This window comes from Chiloscyllium plagiosum, unplaced genomic scaffold, assembly GCF_037043375.1.
Source record: "Chiloscyllium plagiosum isolate Xiang-an unplaced genomic scaffold, Cpla_swu_hap1 HiC_scaffold_18, whole genome shotgun sequence".
In the NCBI taxonomy this organism is placed as follows: Eukaryota; Metazoa; Chordata; class Chondrichthyes; order Orectolobiformes; family Hemiscylliidae; genus Chiloscyllium; species Chiloscyllium plagiosum.
In genome coordinates, this window is record NW_028270156.1 from 16,057,470 (window position 1) to 16,075,879 (window position 18,410).

General features: G+C 42.9%; 1 protein-coding gene across 5 annotated transcripts in view; it reads right to left on the minus strand.

The window, feature by feature from the left end:
- The window catches only part of lrp4 (low density lipoprotein receptor-related protein 4), a 402,640-nt gene extending 385,812 nt beyond the window's left edge, over window positions 1-16,828 (minus strand). For all 5 annotated transcript variants that reach the window (XM_043705467.2, XM_043705466.2, XM_043705468.2 and 2 more), the window contains exon 1: window positions 16,500-16,828. In XM_043705467.2, the coding sequence (XP_043561402.2) occupies window positions 16,500-16,557 (58 nt within the window). In that variant the 5' untranslated portion in view covers window positions 16,558-16,828. The remainder of the gene's footprint in view (window positions 1-16,499) is intronic.
- Window positions 16,829-18,410: the final 1,582 nt, after the last annotated feature.

Here is an 18,410-nt window from a genome sequence, read left to right on the forward strand (position 1 = left end):
CAGGACTTATACACTTAATGGTAAGGTCCTAGGGAGTGATAAAGAGGAGAAAGTGAGGTCTGCAGATGCTGGAGATCAAAGTTGAAACTTTATTGCTGGAACAGCACAGCAGGTCAGGCAGCATCCAGGGAACAGGAGATTCGACGTTTCGGGCACAGGCCCTTCTTCAGGAAGGGCCTGTGCCCGAAACGTCGAATCTCCTGTTCCCTGGATGCTGCCTGACCTGCTGTGCTGTTCCAGCAATAAAGTTTCAACCTAGGGAGTGATGCTGAACAAAGAGACCTTGGAGTGCAAATTCATAGCTCCTTGAAAGTGGAGACGCAGGTAGATAGGATAGTGAAGAAGGCGTTTGGTATGCTTTCCTTTATCAGTCAGAGTATTGAGTATAGGACTTGGGAGGTCATGTTGTGTCTGCGCAGGACATTGGTTCGGCCTCTTTTGGAATATTGCGTGCAATTCTGGTCTTCCTCCTGTCAGAAGGATGTTGTGAAACCTGAAAGGGTTCAGAAAGGATTTACAAGTATGTTTTGCCTGGGTTGGAGGGTTTGAGCTATAGGGAGAGGCTGAACAGGCTGGGGCTGTATTCCCTGGAGATTCGGAGGCTGAGAGGTTTACAAAATCATGAGGGACATGGATAGGATAAATAGACAAGGTCTTTTCCCTGGGGTGGGGGACTCCAGAACTAGAGGGCATAGGTTTAGGGTGACAGGGAAAAGATTTAAAAGGGATCTAGGGGTAACTTTTTCACACAAATGGTGGTGTATGTATGGAATGAAGAGCCAGAGGCAGTGGTGGAGGCCGGTACAATTATAACATTTAAAAAGGATCTCGACGGGTATACGAGTAGAAAGAGTTTAAAGGGATATGGGCCAAGTTATGGCAAATGGGACTCGATTAGGTTGGGATATCTGGTCGGCATGGACGAGTTGGACCGAAGGGTCTGTTTCCTTGCTGTAAATCACTATGACTCTATGTCTGAGTACACAACATCATTGATACATCAAAAGCAGTTTACTGGATCTGAAGCTCTTTGAAATTTTCTGATATTGTGATGGTAAGGTGCTCAACACCTCCATATTTGTTTGATTGTTCTGAATTGCTGGCAATGCAAATTTACAGATGCCCCCAGATACTGTCCTGGAGGATACAGGAAAAGTAATATCAACTTAAAGAATCTCAGGTCTGGTGTTGGTACATCTTCAGCAACTAGCTCAGAAAAATTACTTGCACTCATCTTTGACAAAGTTATACATATTTAAGCATGCCAATAAGTAACAAGGAATTCCTAAAGGATTTTGGTGCAAATCTTCCAATCTCTGGAAGAGAGATTAGGTGCACACTAAGATGCACATTTGAACCCTGCAGAGACCATAAAGAACTCATATCCATGGGAACTCCCAGGAAGTTTCAAACTCCGACAGACAAATCCCAGCTCCCCCAGCCACTCCACAAGTATCTCTGACTAGGAGTGAAAGTTGGAGATTTCAGTTCCATAGCACTTACCTGAGATAATAAAACCAAACCTCCTACTCTAACTGCACAGCTGCTCCTTTAATCACTCACACTGACTACTCTCCCAACCATCACTCGTCCAAAGATCCATCCCACCTACTCACTCCTTCATCCAGTAACATCCCAGATGGATCCTCAGCTTACCAAACAGTAACTAGTGTTGTAAAAAGGGTATGTCCGGTCTCCCCCAGTGATTGTTCCCTGCCCAACACTATACCATTGCAATGGAGCTCCCAAGGGACACAATTTCTGGTCATGCATTGCTGGTGAAGCCAAATGCAGAAGGTTCCAGAAGAAACGTGAAGTAGCATAGAGTCAAAGGGAAATGTCTGAGCAAAGCAGCAATCTATTGACAATTGCCTCTCCTTGGAAACCTGATCCATTTAATTTGAACACAGTTCTTACATTCAACTGAACGTAAATAATCTACCAAAAGCCATTTTTTGCGATTACAATATTGCAAATATTTTATCAGATTATAATTATAAGAGAGCAAATATTTAACTTTCAATGGGTTACAGATAAGCTGCCATTGAGAGTCCATTGATAATTAAGCTAATTTGCTGTCACAATGTTGATGTATTTCACGAAGAGCAGGTACTGACAAAAATGTAGGGAATTCTGAGCTGCAATGATAGACGAGAAATCAGAAAAATGGCATTGCATAACAATTACAACAATATACAACAGTTTGTCCCATTCACAGCTAATGGAGCAAAACTGCCACTTTTTAAAACAAATGTTAGCAGTTTCCAAGGGCTCTTTACTTTCTAACATTATTTTACATATGATGGCACTTGAATGGAATTGTTCAGGAGGGTACAGACTTCTGAGAGCCTCAAAGTACCCCAAATCCCAGAGTTTTTAGAATCAATTCATTCAATGTTCATATAGATATCAATTGTAGCAGCGTTAACCAAAATTAGATGCCACCCTTTTCAAAACAGACATGTTCGCATCTGGTTTAACAAAATATTTGTTAACATTTAACATTAATGGGCTCGAGATCAATTATCTGCCACAAATATTCTTTTGACAATTGATTTGATTTTGTCACTGCATTAGTTAATTTTAATACAATATTTTAAATGTCTATATCATTACATATTTTGCAAGTAGTTTATTGGTAATTTAGTTTTTGGTTAAAAGCAAAAAGCTATGGAAAGTTTGAGAATTTGTCAGGTTTACAATCTTGGAATCATGCCAGCTTGGGGACACATCCACTGTATGTTCCCACACCCTCACAGCCTGACCCGACTTCCCAAACAGTCATGTATTATCGTGACAAATATAACAAGGTCCCTATCCCATCTCCCAGTGTAGCCAAAGAATAATCAAAATAAACAACACTCAACCCTAAAGGTTTACAGTTCATTTGTTTGATAAAGAGCTTTTAACCACTTTTTTTTTACAAACCAATCAATATTTGAAGAGGCGATGGTTATTATGGTTCTAACATGAAAAGCTAATTTAAGAATTGTTCTGAAGAACTATCAAGGTGACTACTAGTCAATTCATGTTTCCCCAGGAGAATGAAGGATCAGCCAAAGATGGGTTTAAAGTCTATCATCCATCTACCAGGCAAAGGCTAGCAACCTCCCTGCCTTGAAGAGTATTAATGGACCAGCCGCGTTTTTCCAACAATGCGTCAACTCGCCTGGTGACTTTCTGATGTTATACCCAGAGTTACCGGATCATGCTGAATTACACATTTCTTCACTTTCCACTGTGAAACTTGAACATTTCAGCTGAAGGAATAGTCATCTACAGTGATATCCACTCAACCACCAGACCCATTTAGCCTCAAGCAAGGTTTTTAAACAAACAAGGAAGTATCGCTAAAATCATTGAAGTGAAATACTGAGTTATGCCAAGAATTCTGTCACGACAGAGTGAAGCCATGGGTTCAATTCCTGTACCAGCTAAGTCACCACACATTCAGCTTCCTTCAAGATGGCACATGGGATTTTTTTTTTAATTCAATCATGGGAGATGGGTGTCACTGGCTGGGACATTATTTATTGCCCATCCAAATTACCCTCAAGAAGACAGTGATGAGCTGCCTTCTTGAACCCTGGCACTCCATAGGGTGCTGTTAAGAACAAAGTTGTGGGATTTTGACCCAGTGACAATGAAGGAATGGTGAGTAACATGGAGGGGAACTTGGTGTTCCCATGCTCCCCTTGTCTTTCCAGGTGGTAAAGGCTGTAAGTTAGGAAGGAGTTTTCAAAAACTGTCTTGATCAGTTAGTGGAGTACATCTTATTGGTGGCACACACCGCTACCACTGTGCATCCGTTGTGAAAGGAGTGAATACTGAAGCTGGTGGATGGAAGACAAGACCTGGCTTTAAGGTCTCATTCAAAAGAGAGGGCTTTCAGAGTGCGGCAAGAGAAGGTTTGTTTTGAGTTCTAATCAAGGGGAGGCCATTCAATCGGCCGTGCCAGTGCTGAATGTTGGTAGAACTATCCAATCCCTACTCTTTTGCCTTAACCCTGTCATTTCCATTACCCCTCACCACTGAATTATTCATCTACTGCTCTTGTGAACATTATTACTGAAACAGATTCCTCCATCCTTTCAGATAATGCATTCCAGATCACAACAGCATAAAGAATATTTTACCATATCGCACCTCTGCTGCACAAAGTTTTTTTTCCAACTTATTGAATCAGACCCGTTCATGATTTGGGTCACCAATATCAAATTTCAAACTACATTCCTTCCTCTAAAAGGTGATCAATTCCAGCTTGGTCAAGTCTCCACCCAGCTGATGTCCCTCATCACTGGCTCCATTTTTGGAAATCTTACTGCAAGATCTGAAACGCCTCAGGACCTCTACTAAAGTGTGATGCCCAGCCTGGTATTTTTAGAAGGTTCAGCATAACCTATTTGCTTTTGCATAGAATTGCTGCTTTAATAAAGGACCCCAAAGGGTTTATTTTTGTGAAAAAGGAAACAGCATCATGAAACAGCCCAGTCACCTTCAAAGATCAAGGTGTAACGGTCTCGGTCCCTGCACCTGTTTAATTTCCATAACCACGAGGTTAGCACACATTTTCCATCGAACGCTCCAAAGAGGGGACTCAATCTCAATTTTCTAGAATCAGAAGCTAGAGAGTGTTACCAAAGAGCCACAGCCAACACCAGTCAATTGAAACAAAATAGAAATTGCTGGAGAAACTCAGCAGGTCTTTCAGCATCTGTGGAGGGAAAGCACAGTTAACGTTTCGGGTCCCGTGACCCTGCTTCAGAATGGATGTAGCTAGGAAAGTGTGAATTGACCAGCCAATTGAAGCCTTTTTAGTTTTAAGGTTTCCTATCAGTTACATTATAGGATTCATCAAAACAAATTAAAAACCTCTTCTTTCCAAAGTGTAACAGGCGTAAATCCATCTTTGTGCTACATGCCTCACTTTATATTTTTAGAGGATCAATCTGTTCAGGTAGATTATGAGACACCCGGTGGCAGGTAGGACATGATTCTGGGCCTCAGTCCACAGCTAGGGACATTCCCACAGTGACACAGGAGCCCCCTTCTTCATAGTGAGGTCACTCCATCAGTACATCATTTAAAGGTCCTCTGGGCATGAAAGAATTATCCTGAAAGAAAATACACAGCTTAAGACAGCCATTAAAGTCTAATTCAATATATGACAGTCTATCAAATTAGTGACATATCATCAGTGTTATAGTTACAGTGACTTTTGTAAAACTAGTCCTTGTGATTAAGCCAGATAAAGTTTCTCTCAAACAAAAATAAGCTCTTGGCTCATGTTGACCTCACTCCAGCCACTTTACAGATGACATGGTTTATTTCTCTATAGTGCCATAGGCTATTAAATAAATAACCTTCTTGTGCTTGGAAGAAAAGAAAAAGCTGAACCATCCTTAATATTTTTCAGTTCAGCCTTAAACACATATAGCATGTGTCAGCACTTGAAATAAGGGGTGGAATTTGTTACTTTGTGATTTAACGAACGTACGCAGTAAACAAACAGCAGCAACTGCCATTCACTGTGCCAAGTCTTCCTGTGATTTAAGTCAATGCACTGTCCTTGGCAATGAGATACCATACACTACAACTTGCATTCAGAAAGCATGTTTAATGGTGAAAAACATCCGTTTCACAGATGTGTAATGACAAAAATTGACGAGACGCCAAAGAAGAAGAGGTGATTAAAACCTTGCTCAGAAGGATAGTATTACACAAATGACAGCTCAAACAGCTCACTTGGCCTGACAGGTGCTCAGAGAGCCTCTAAGGTGGATAGAAAGGTGGAGTAAGAGGACTGGGGAAACTTTACCACAAGGAGGGGCAGGTCGCAGTTTTAGGATCTGATGGGGATCTTGTGGGTGGGTACCAGTTTGCAGTCAGCGCAATAAAAAAGGTTGGAGAGACTTATGCATGGAGTTGTGAAGAAAAAGTGGACACAGCTACAAAAGACAACAGAACATTCTACAGTTGAGAGGAAACAGAGGTCAGAGATGCAGGGATAGCTTGCAAAGACAAAAAATAATAGTATCAGAAAGTGGTTTTGAAATAAGGAAACAGAAGCTGGGGAGGGAGACCTATGTGATGGAAAAAAAAGACGTGTATTTGGTGATTTGACTGCAATGGCGTAAAGATATTAGGATGTGGACCTCAATGACATCAGTGAAGTCACAGAATTATGCAAGTTCAGGACTAGGACAGGGAGGTAACTTGGCTCCAATGGCAAGTGCAGCATGTGGTATAGACAGCTGAAAGGAAGATCGCAAATACTGTACATTCTCATTTCATAGCAGAGCTTTGGGAGTGGTTTGCTACACATGTCTTTTCCTGTTCCACAAACAGCAATGTGTAATGCTTGCAGTCCACTAAAGCAACCACATCCCACTGCCATCCAATAAATGGACTGAATGCATAAAATCAGCCTGTTCAGGGATGCTATTACACACCACAGGAGCAGTAGGACTTGAACTCCTGCCTCAAAAGGCAGGGAGCCTTCTATACCATTTCTAAAAACTGGCATTCAGCTGTGGTTAAATTAGTGGAACAAACTAAGTTCTAGGTTCAAATCCCACTTCAGGGCTGGAGCACAAAAATCAAACTTCACATTCCAGTGCACTACCGAGGAAGCATTGCATTGTTGCTGGTACTGCCTCTCAGATGACATGTTAAGACAAGACACTGTTTACCTACTCAGGTAAACACAGCAGATACTACGACAATTTTGAAAAGAATATGGGAATTATTGTGTGTGTCCAGGCTAACATTTGTCTATCAAATCAACTTTAGAAAAAGAAAAGGGAGAGAGAGAGAGAGAGAGAGAGAGAGAGAGAGAGAGAGAGAGAGAGAGAGAGACAGAGACACACACAGAGAAAGAGAGAGAGACAGACAGACAGACACAGAGAGAGAGAGAGAGAGAGAGAGAGAGAGAGAGAGAGAGAGAGAGAGAGAGAGAGAGAGAGAGAGAGCGAGCGCGAGAGAGACAGAGACAGAGACACACAGAGAGAGGTTATCAAGCATTAATAACCTGCTCTATTTTCTGCAGTACATCAACCACATTTTGAAGGCTACAAAGTTATCTTAGATGATCAGTGGCCCTAAAAGGAGCTAAATAAATGCAAGTCTGCAGGGGAAATCATGTCTCACAAACTTGATTGAATTTTTTGAAGAAGTAACAAAGAGGATTGATGAGGGCAGAGCGGTAGATGTGATCTATATGGACTTCAGTAAGGCGTTCGACAAGGTTCCCCATGGGAGACTGATTAGCAAGGTTATTTCTCACAGTATACAGCAAGAACTAGCCATTTGGATACAGAACTGGCTCAAAGGTAGAAGACAGAGGGTGGTGGTGGAGGGTTGTTTTTCAGACTGGAGGCCCGTGACCAGTGGAGTGCTACAAGGATCGATACATAAATGATTTGGATGCGAGCATAAGAGGTACTGTTAGTAAGTTTGCAGATGACACCAAAATTGGAGGTGTAGTGGACAGCGAAGAGGGATACCTCAGGTTAAAACAGGATCTTGATCAGAAGGGCCAATGGGCTGAGAAGTGGCAGATGGAGTTTAATTCAGATAAATGCAAGGTGCTGCATTTTGGGAAACCAATCTTAACAGGATGTATAGATTTAATGGTAAGGTCCTAGGGAGTGTTGCTGAACAAAGAGACCTTGGAGTGCAGGTTCATAACTCCTTGAAAGTGGAGTCACAGGTTGATAGGATAGTGAAGGCGGCGTTTGGTATGTTTTATTTTATTGAGTATTGAGTACAGGAGTTGGGAGGTCATGTTGCAGCCGTACAGGACATTGGTTAGGCCACTGTTGGAATATTGCGTGCAATTCTGGTCTCCTTCCTATCAGAAAGATGTTGTGAAACTTGAAAGGGTTCAGAAAAGAGTTACAAGGATGTTGCCAGGCTTGGAGGATTTGAGCTATAAGGAGACGCTGAAAAGGCTGGGACTGTTTTCCCTGGAGCGTCGGAGGCTGAGGGGTGACCTTAGAGGTTTACAAAATTATGAGGGGCATGAATAGGATAAATAGACAAAGTCTTTTCCCTGGGGTCAGGGAGTCCAGAACTAGAGGGCATATGTTTAGGGTGAGAGGGGAAGATATAAAAGAGACCTACAGGGCAACCTTTTCACACAGAGGGTGGTACGTGTATGGAATGAGCTGCCAGAGGAAGTGGTGGAGGCTAGTACAATTGCAACATTTAAAAGGCATTTGGATGTGGATATGAATAGGAAGGGTTTGGAGGGATATGTGCCGGGTGCTGGCTGGTGGGACTAATTGGGTTGGGATATCTGGTCAGCATGGACAGGTTGGACCGAAGGGTCTGTTTCCATGCTGTACATCTCTATGACTCTATAACTAGCCAAACTACTCCTGCAGAGGAGATGTAAAAATAATTTTAAAAGAGGCTTTTTCAGTATTCACTTACTTTTTAGTCTTAAGTTCAATTATAAGGAAACTCCATTTCCAATTATCATATGTGCATTCCTGTTATTCCATGTTAATTGTCTTTTACAAATTGAAATGATTCAAACCTATAAAAGGTTACATAACTCGTGTAAACAACAAGGCTACCTCTTGTTGAAAATCACCTATAAAAGTTACATTAAGCATCAGTGGAAATGCTTCTTAAATGTTGCAGACTGACATAGCATTTTCCCTCCCCCAATTTCAAAATACATAACTGAACAACAATGAGAACCTCCATGAAACAACTCACTGATATATGTTTCGCAATCTTATCTCAAGTAAAACCACCTGCTAAATAGGTTTCTTGAAGAGATCAAAGATCCTTTATCTCACAGTACAACCAATTCCTCTTCTTAAAATCAGTAACTTTCTCGTGAACTTCAACAAATTAGAGGTATTGAAGGATGAATTATGTTTTTTTTCATTCAAGGAAGTTTTAGCAGTGTCTAGCTTTTGGCAATAAACAAACATATTATTGCCTGAAGCCACATTATCAGTATTTTGGGTGGTCTCCCTTATAATAATAGCAGTGTCTAATGAAAGTCAGCATGTACATAATAGATCACTTTCATGTTGCATGGTATTCAACCAAAGTAATCCTCAAACTGCTATTGCTTCATTAAAAGGTTATAATTAATCAAGGCAGTTTCTAAAACAATCCTCTTGCTTGAATGGATAGATTCCCAGCTCAAGTACTTTTAACTCTTCCCATTCCAACAACTTGAATGTTTCCTTTTTACAAGTCATGAAAATCCCTGAAGATCATAGTTATCACTGAAAGAACACACTTGAACGCCTATGGTTATAATGCTAAAACAAAGGCTACAAAAATCTTCAGATTGGTAATCTCAGGCATTACTGGTTGCAGCCATAGTTTCCCACGAAGCCAATTTTTTTTTTAAGGTTGACAGAAAGGTTTTCTAAGCCACTCGCACTTGGGGAATTTCCAGGCACCCGAATGTTGAATCTGATGGCAGTGTCTAGGTAACAAAAAACATTGTAGCAATCGCTCACTGCACCCCTGTAACGCAGCAGTGACCTCCAAAGCCTCCAGAGTTCACACGATAATCCTGGCCTCTGCTCCTCAGCTGGCCCCATAAACACCAACAGGGAGCTGTTGCATATTTCCCTGACAGCCATGTCCATGTGTGGAATCAGTGTTTTCAAAGAGCCACAGAAGGACAAGCCAGATCCTGCCTAGCTTCCAGCTATTCTTGTAGTTGCCCTTCACAGCCAATGGTGAAATGTACATGAAAAGGAACATGGATTTTCAGGGCTGGAATGAGAGCCTTCATTACATATGCTTTATCATCTTGAATGTTTAACGAGTTGAAAGTATAAGGATGTTATATATGAAGTATTTTATCCCTAATGACATCATACATAAAAGGTGGATGGGCTATGCAACATTGTCCAGTGTCCAGGGGTGTGCAGACGAGGTGGGTCAGCCACAGTAAATGCAGGGTGACAGGGATAGGGGTCAGGGCTGGGCCCTGGTTGAAATGCTGTTTGGAGCAGCAGACTTGATTGGCTGAATGGCCCTCTTTTTGCAGTGTAGGTTTTCTATGATTCTGTAATACATTACCTCACCCACAATTCACCTACATTATAACTAAACTACAAAAGCAAAAATAGATTCCTATTCCACAAGGATTTCCTTTCTACTTCCAGAATAGACCTTTATTTATTTGAGTGTCACAGGCCATATGTTCATTTATCAAAAGCAACACCAATCCAGATGTGATGACATTTTGTGCCTCAGATTGAGGTCCTTCGGGAACGGAGTAACTATCTCAACAAAAAAAAAGTTATTGAATCATGGAGAAACATTAGATCAAACAATTTTTCATCTTGTAACCTTGCTCTCTTCTGAGTCTAACTGCAAAACTGAAACAGCAATGTTCAAACTCCGTATAAGTCTTAATTACCAACAGGAACTTCCTTTCTTCAACTTACTCTGGATCTTTTCATTTTCTGCACCATTCCAATTAAGTCACAGTCAGCATATTTCCAAGAACCCTGCAACTACAGTTTTTGAGTCGAAGAGTGTGGTGCTGGAAAAGCACGGCTGGTCAGGCAGCATCTGAAGAGCAGGAGAACAGATGTTTTGAGCATGAACTCTTCATTAGGAATGAGTTTTTGAGTGAAGCTGTAAGAGCAGCTTTGATTCTCTTGCCTCCCAATGGTTGCTTCTATTACTCCCAGCACATGGATCAAAACTGGGAGATCGTCAAGTATGGCATCCTGAGTAACAATGCACTTCCTACACTTGAATGTATGATACAATTTCACCAGTTTGCTATCTAAGAACTTACATCTTGACATGATCGATTCTTCACAAATGTCTCCAAAATAATAGGTGTATGTAGCTCTAGCAGCTTTCACATATACATGAAGCCATTCCAACAAAACTTTGCTGAAAATGTGTTGCTAGAAAAGCGCAGCAGGTCAGGCAGCATCCAAGGAGCAGGAGAATCGACGTTTCGGGCATGAGCTCTTCTTCTTTGGGCTCATGCCCGAAATATCGATTCTCCTGCTCCTTGGATGCTGCCTGACCTGCTGCGCTTTTCCAGCAACACATTTCCAGCTCTGATCTCCAGCATCTGCAGTCCTCACTTTCTCCAACAGAACTTTGCCCCGCATTCAATCCAGCAATATTTTAGAACACAAATATAGCAAAAGTGCATTTGCCTAGGTTTTACAATATTAAAAGAGGAGCCAGATGGCCTTGAACATGATTCACAGAAAGTGAAAATCCAAGTACAGCAAACAGTTAGGGAGGGTGTGTTCTATTTTGTTCATTGAAATGTAAAAGTAGATTAGCCTTACTACAATAGTAAGGGATTTGGTGAAGCCACATTTGGAGGACTGCACGCAGTTTTGATCGTCTGATCCATGGAAGGGTTATACTAAAAGGCTCACTTGACTGGATTTCAAGATGACGGGATTGCCCCGAGCAAAGAGATTGAGTGAACCATGCCTCTATTCCCTGGACTTTATAAGAGAGATGATCTAATGGAAACACAGCATTCTCAAGGGGCTTCACAGTGTCCCTGTTGAGTAAATGTTGGAGAGTTGAGAACAGTCTCAGCCTCAGAACAAAAGCTTGACAGGAAAAGACGTTTCTTCATCTGAAGAGTCGTTAATCTTTGTAATTCTCACGCGCAGAGAGTTTATGGATCCTCAGACATTGGGTTTGATCATGATAGAAGTCAATAGACTTTGGGTACTAACAGAATTAAGGGATAAGAAGATTGTATGGGAGGCTAGGACTGAAGTGAAAGCCCAACTATGATCTTGAATGATGGAACAGGATCAAAAGGGCCTAAAAGCTTCTATTCCTCAAGTTCTTATTTCAGCCAGTTGACCGATAATGTTGAAGATATCCTGCTATCCTCATTAATGTAATTAAGATTCAGGCAGGATGTCGAACAATTTGTAAATTATTGCCGACACTAATCATAGAATCCAGTCATGCAGTTTAGTAGAAAATGATGTGATGACACCGCCTCATTATTCTAGGCCCCCAAGCTAATTCAGGACAGGGAGAGAGGGAATGAGAAAACCATAGTAGCAGCTGTTGTTGAGTCAGCGAAATACTCACTGACGGTAAATTTACTGACAGCGCTACACAATCTGCTTGAGCATGGCGCTTACACTGTTCCCTTCCATTTCCTCCATTATGTTTCTTCTCCTGAGAGAAGTGACACAGCTTTTCCCCACAGACAGCACTGGCTCTTTGCAACCTCAAACATTGTGGCCAATTTTCAGAATGGTGAGAGCATAGTGTCAGCCAGGTACTTACCTGGAGGGAAAGAAACAGTAATACTTGGAATGGACTGCACAGATCATACTAGAGCTTCACTGAGGTATGGATGAGGAGACTGTGTCTCATTTGCAAGTTTTGTTGATGATCAGCAAACGCATGACAAACCATATTCTGTCCTCATTCAGTCTGCTGTCCACTTAGAGGCTCACTGACTATCAATCCCAAACTGAAGATTCAATTGATTTGTGCTCACCTTCCCCAGTCTAATAATCAGTGGTACCTATTACCACCTAGACTGAGAAGAGTGACATCAGACATGTTGATACTCAATTCCACCCACTCAGTCCTTGAAACTCATTTGTAGGCAGAGTATGTGAGGAGGAAAGTAAACTTTTTTGGCAAATTAATTCAGTTATCTGTGATGAATAATATTTTGAGTAGACCTCTAAACATCCAATTGATTCCCATTATATATTCTGTCGTATATTTGATATCTCCATGCTTCACAATTGAAATAAAAGCAGTAAACTTGAAAATGACATGCACTGGTCCAACTTCTAGATTTTTGTCCTAATCGACCTGGTCAGAAACACATCTCTGGAGCAGGTGGGACTTAAACTTGGGCCTCCGTGCTCAGAGATAGGGACACTACCGCAGCACAAGAGCCCTCCCATATACAAGCTATGTATCTTGTATAGGTCAAATGGAATTCGAGCATATTAATTTCCAAATAATACTGTTTTTCTTTCCATTTTTCTTAAGTAGTCAATTGCATTAACTGTTTCTCTCTCTCCACAGATGCTGTCAGACCTGCTGAGTTTCTTCAGCAACTTCTGTTTTGATTACTGGCCTTTCCCTCTGAGAAGTAATCAATCCCTGATGGTTGAGTTTCCTAAACTCAAGGTCACTTGCAAACCTTGAGTCACTTGAGTTCTCAGAAAGGGGCACGCGACCTGAAAAGTTAACTCTGATTTCTCTCCACAGATGCTGCCAGACCTGCCGAGCTTTTCCGGCAATTTCTGGTTTTGTTTCTAATTTATAGCATCCACATTCTTTCGGTTTTCACTTGCAAATCTCTTGATTAGGATAACGTTAGTGGGCTGAAGGTCCCTCCTCCTGTGCTGTTGATCTCAGAGGCTGTCTGGGGCAGGATAAATGAACTGGACCCCAACAGAAGCTCCCAGAGAATGAAGTTAAGAGAATGAGTCCAGAACAAAGGGGGTGTCCACCACTTGTTACCCCGTGGAAGGGGGGGGGGGGGGGGGGGGGCGAAAACAGAATTGTGCACAATCTGAATACCCACCCGGATATTATGTTTAAACACATCTCCCTTCAAAATGTCGTAACACCCCGCGGATGAAACAGCGAGAAGTGAAATGGACATGGGTCTGAAACGTGACCACTTGTTTGTTTCCGTTTGGGACTCGAACCACAACTTGTGTCCTGCCAATGATTTTGTTTTGTTTTCTGGGCGCTAGGACCATGCGGTGGACTCAGGAGTGATCCCGCAGTTTGGATGGGCAGGCGGTAGCAGCAGCAGTAGCAGCTCCGGGCTGTCCACTCGGTGGCGGCAGAAGGGGAGGGAGGGAGGGATTGACACTCGGTTCATGAACAAGACAGAGCAACGTGGGCAGAGGCTGACGCCGGACAGGAGCTGCTTTTAGGAACAGCCTGGCACCAACACAGAGACAGACAGACACTTCCCCACCTCCCCCGTGTGTCCTCTTAAAGCCACAACGCTCGGTTAAAACAGCCCTTTCCGATTGCGTGGGTAACAACGTGCTGAGGCACAGCATTCAACAAATGGCATGAAACTGAGAGAACCGAGGCATGAGGTATAATATAAATGAGTATGTTAGATAGGTTTCACGTTTAAGAGATATTGGTACCATTTAGCGCTGAGAAAAAAAATAGAAACAGCGCAGGGAAGAGGGATAGATCTGTTTGATGGTGCGGGGGATGGAAGAATTGGGAGGGGGAGAGATTGAATAGGGATGGTAGCAGCCCCTGGAGCAGGGCCAGCAAGTAGCAGACACTCTAAGAGAGAGAGCCTCTACCCTCTGTCCCCCAGACCCAGCCATCTCTCTGGACACAAATTCTCTCCCCACCCCCGTCACACACACAAAGCGAGCCCTCCACCCCCAATGCACAGCAGTGACACATTATAGCCACCGTTCTTGAGATTGCTGGTGTAATACATCCTGCACTGTCTCTTACTAACGAAAAATGAGGAATTTCGGGATGACCTGATGATCGTAACTATCTGAATGGGAGGAGTTCGTTACCCAGATATGTCCTGGATTTTCTTTTTTTAATTAAAAGAAAGGAAACAAACTGTTATAACTCCACTTAAACTTGCTGGGCGTCCAAAGTGACCTGGTATTTCTACAACTGGGAGTTGAAGCTGCTGTGTGTGTGAGTGCGAGTGTGTGTTAAAAACATTCCACGGAACAGTACAGCGCCTGTAAGCGCGTTCCGCTGCAGCACATTCTGTGTTTCCGAATGTTTTGATCATTACCAACCAGAAAACTGGGTAATTATAGCACTCGGACGGAAATGATCGAGTCCAATTTCCCCCAACATCACCCCCCTCGCCACCGCCGGCTCCGCTCAGACAAAGCCAAAAGAAATGGAGAAGTTTTTAATTAAGAAAAGCGCACAGTCTATTCCGCATGGCTCCCCGAGCAAGCTGCAAATGCGATGGCATTCCAGATAATGACTTTCCAAAAGCAGTGTCCCCACTCGTCCTGCGGTGTGGAGTGTTGCTGTAATCCTTTGTCTAACAACAGATAAAGACTGAACTGGCGCCTGCATATTTTAATCGTGTTGTAAAGGCAGAAGAGGCTGAATTACCCCAGAGTCTGCTGCCTGGGGAGAGACACAGAGAGAGAGGGGGGTGGGTGGGGGGTTGTATCTGATCGTCAATAGAGGTAAAACTGAAACGAGGCAGGATCTTAAACAAAATAACACCTTAGACGACCCCAAATGTTGAACGCACCCAGTTTTAAGCAAAATATATATGAGAATTGATTTGGGGAGAGGGCAGAAAGATAGTTCAGCTGTCATTCATACAAGAATGCTGCAAACAATCTGACCAGGCTGCAGAAGTTTTTCTCTCACTCACAGAAAGACAGACAGACACACAGAGACAGACACACAGAGACAGACACACAGAGACAGACACACAGAGACAGACACACAGAGACAGACACAGCACTTTGGACGTTAACGGAGTTGGGGGAGGAGGGGAAGAATGAGCTGAAACTTGGGCTGACCTCCTTCCCCTCCTCGACCCCCACCCCCAACACCCCATGCTCCAGGGCTGGGATGTTTTTAAATGCAGGGATCAGTTCTGGGTATAAAAACGCTCGCAGGGGCAATATTCCAAGTGGGCACATGGCTCATTGGAGCAAGTTTTGTCTCCTCAGCATTTCACTGTTTTGAGTTATATCCCACCGAGGCATTCCACCCCCAATACACTTTCTTTAAATACACAGACAAATGTACAGAAAAATCACCTTTTGTAGAGACTGCAGTGTCTTTTATCTTTTTTTATTAGGTAGACAGCGAGTCTGTTTAAAAATGACCAGTTTTATTCAGACTGTTTTGACTAGAGAGGACAGAGAGAGAGAGTTCCGCCTTCCGTCTGCAGCCGAGTGCTCTCATTCCGAATGCATACCACTCTGGACGCGGCTGCTGTTAGAACATGCAAGGTGTTGAAAACCTGCAGCCCGGAAAATGAACTCTGCTGCCTCGCTAATTTGTTGGAGGCTGCCTGAATCTGCACACCTCCCCTCTCAGGACTCCACACACACACACACACACACCTCCCCAAATCCGTCCTGATTTTCCTGCCTTATTTTTTTAAAAACTCAAAATGCCCAAAACTCCAAGACAAAGAAACCGAGCACACGCTTCCAAACTTATACTGAGTTTGCTTTACTACACAATGTGGATTCGTTACACCAAGACTCACTTTATCACCCGCCCGCAGCTACTGGGTCTGCAGGAATGAAGTGGGAAAAAGTTGCAAAGTGAGTGTTAAGTGACATTTACCCAGGTCCCTCACAAACACACCGTATTCCACACAGACAAGGTGAGAGAGGGTATCACCCCTGACCTGGGCTCTCCCCATGGACCTCACTCATTGCTGCCCAGCCAGTTTGCAAACTGTCCCTCTCTTACACTCCAACCACTCTCCTCAAAACACACTGGACAGGAAAACAAAATATTCAGGACAAGAAAGATCTTACCTTGGGTAAGAGGCACAGTAGCAACCAAGAAGCCAAACAGCAGCGTGAGACGCTGCATTCTGATGTTGCCTCACTCCTCAAGATTTGTATTGATTCAACCAGAAGTTCTGAAAATTATTTTTATGTATCTATTATAAAGAAAGGAACAAATGGGTTTTTTTTTGAAAAAAAATAAAAACCTCAGCAGACAGAGGGATGGTCAGATCATGGTTAGCAGCGCCGGGATTTCTGGTTAAAGTGTCCCCCTTTTACTCTGTGTAAGATGAAAGTTGACGGCGCAGTTGCTCAGCATCACGCCAGCGTGCCTGCTCACTCCGGCTTTACCAGCATTGCTCCCATGCACTGGGGAAAAAAGGAGCATGGAGTGCACCACTCCATCCACAGGGGGAGGGGAGGGAGCGCAGGAGAGTTCACAAACTGATGGCAAAAGGAGGGTATCGTCAATATCCCCTCGCCTCAACTCTGAACACTTTATACAATCACTCCAAGTATCTCAGTGAAGGTAGCGACTGCGATAGGAAAGGCGTGTGCATTTTTGTAGTCAGTCACCAACTTGATCCCCCCCCACCCCACAGCCCAAGTCGCTTGTTGAATGTGAGAAGCTTCCCCATCCCTAAACTTGCGATAGTCAGTCCCATTGGCAGAAGCTGGACTGACCCAGAAGATACCAGTGGTTGAAACATTAGGGGACATTTCACACAAAGCATTATCTTAAGTTACGTTCAAAATTACTCAGTGCAACCGAGTTGTAACATTGTAACAAATTGGAATTCTCAGAATTTGTACAGCATCTTTAATGCAGTACAAAGCCTCAGACCACTTCACAGCATCTACAAGACCATGAGACAAAGGAGCAGAAAGCAGGCCATTCAGCCCATCAAGTCTACGCTACACTGAGATCACAGCTGATCTGAAAATCCACAATCCCACTTTCCTTTTCTCCACAACCCTTAAAAAAACCTGTCTGTCTCAGCCCTGAATATATTTTTCAACCCAGCCTCAACAGCCCTCTGAGGTAAAGTATTCTATTACCCTCCAAGAGAAGAATTTCCTCCTCTCTCTTCAATGTGTGACTAGCTTATTCTGACATTTTGACCTATGGTCCTAGACTCTCCCACAGGATCTACCAGCCTTTCTGAAACAATAAACATACACATTCCCGAAGCATCTTATATGTTTCAATAAGATTACCTCACATTCTTCTAAACTCCAACGAGAAGAAGCCCAATGTACTCAACCTCTCCTCATAATTCAGTCCTTCCCATACCCAGGATCAGGCCAGTAAACCTACTCCCAACTGCGTCCAATGCCAGGTAATCGTTTCTTAAATGAGGGGACCAAAACTGTTCACAGCATTCCAAATGTGGTCTAAATTGTACCTTAAAAATGTGTTGCTGGAAAAGCACAGCAGGTCAGGCAGCATCAAAGGAGCAGGAGAATTGACCTTCCGGGCATAAGCCCTTCTTCAGGAATTGTTCAGATTCCTGAAGGGCTTATGCCCAAAACATCAATTCTCCTGCTCCTTTGATGCTGCCTGACCTGCTGTGCTTTTCCAGCAACACATTTTTCAGCTCTGATCTCCAGCATCTGCAGTTCTCACTTTTTCCTAAATTGTACCTTGACTAGTTTTAGCAAGATTTCCCAATTTCTGTTCAATTCCTTTTGAAATCAAAGCCAACATTCCATTTGTTTTACCGATTACTGAATTTGTATGCTAACATTTCAACATCTATACACTTATCCCAAATCCCTCTCTGCTGTGGCCTTTTGCACTCTTTCTCCATTTAATTAATATCAACTTTCTGTTATACAGTCTTAGAGCCATACAGCACAGAAACAGACCCTTCCATCCAACTCATCCATGTCAACCAAGTCTCCCAAACTAAAACAGTCTCACTTAACTGCACTTGG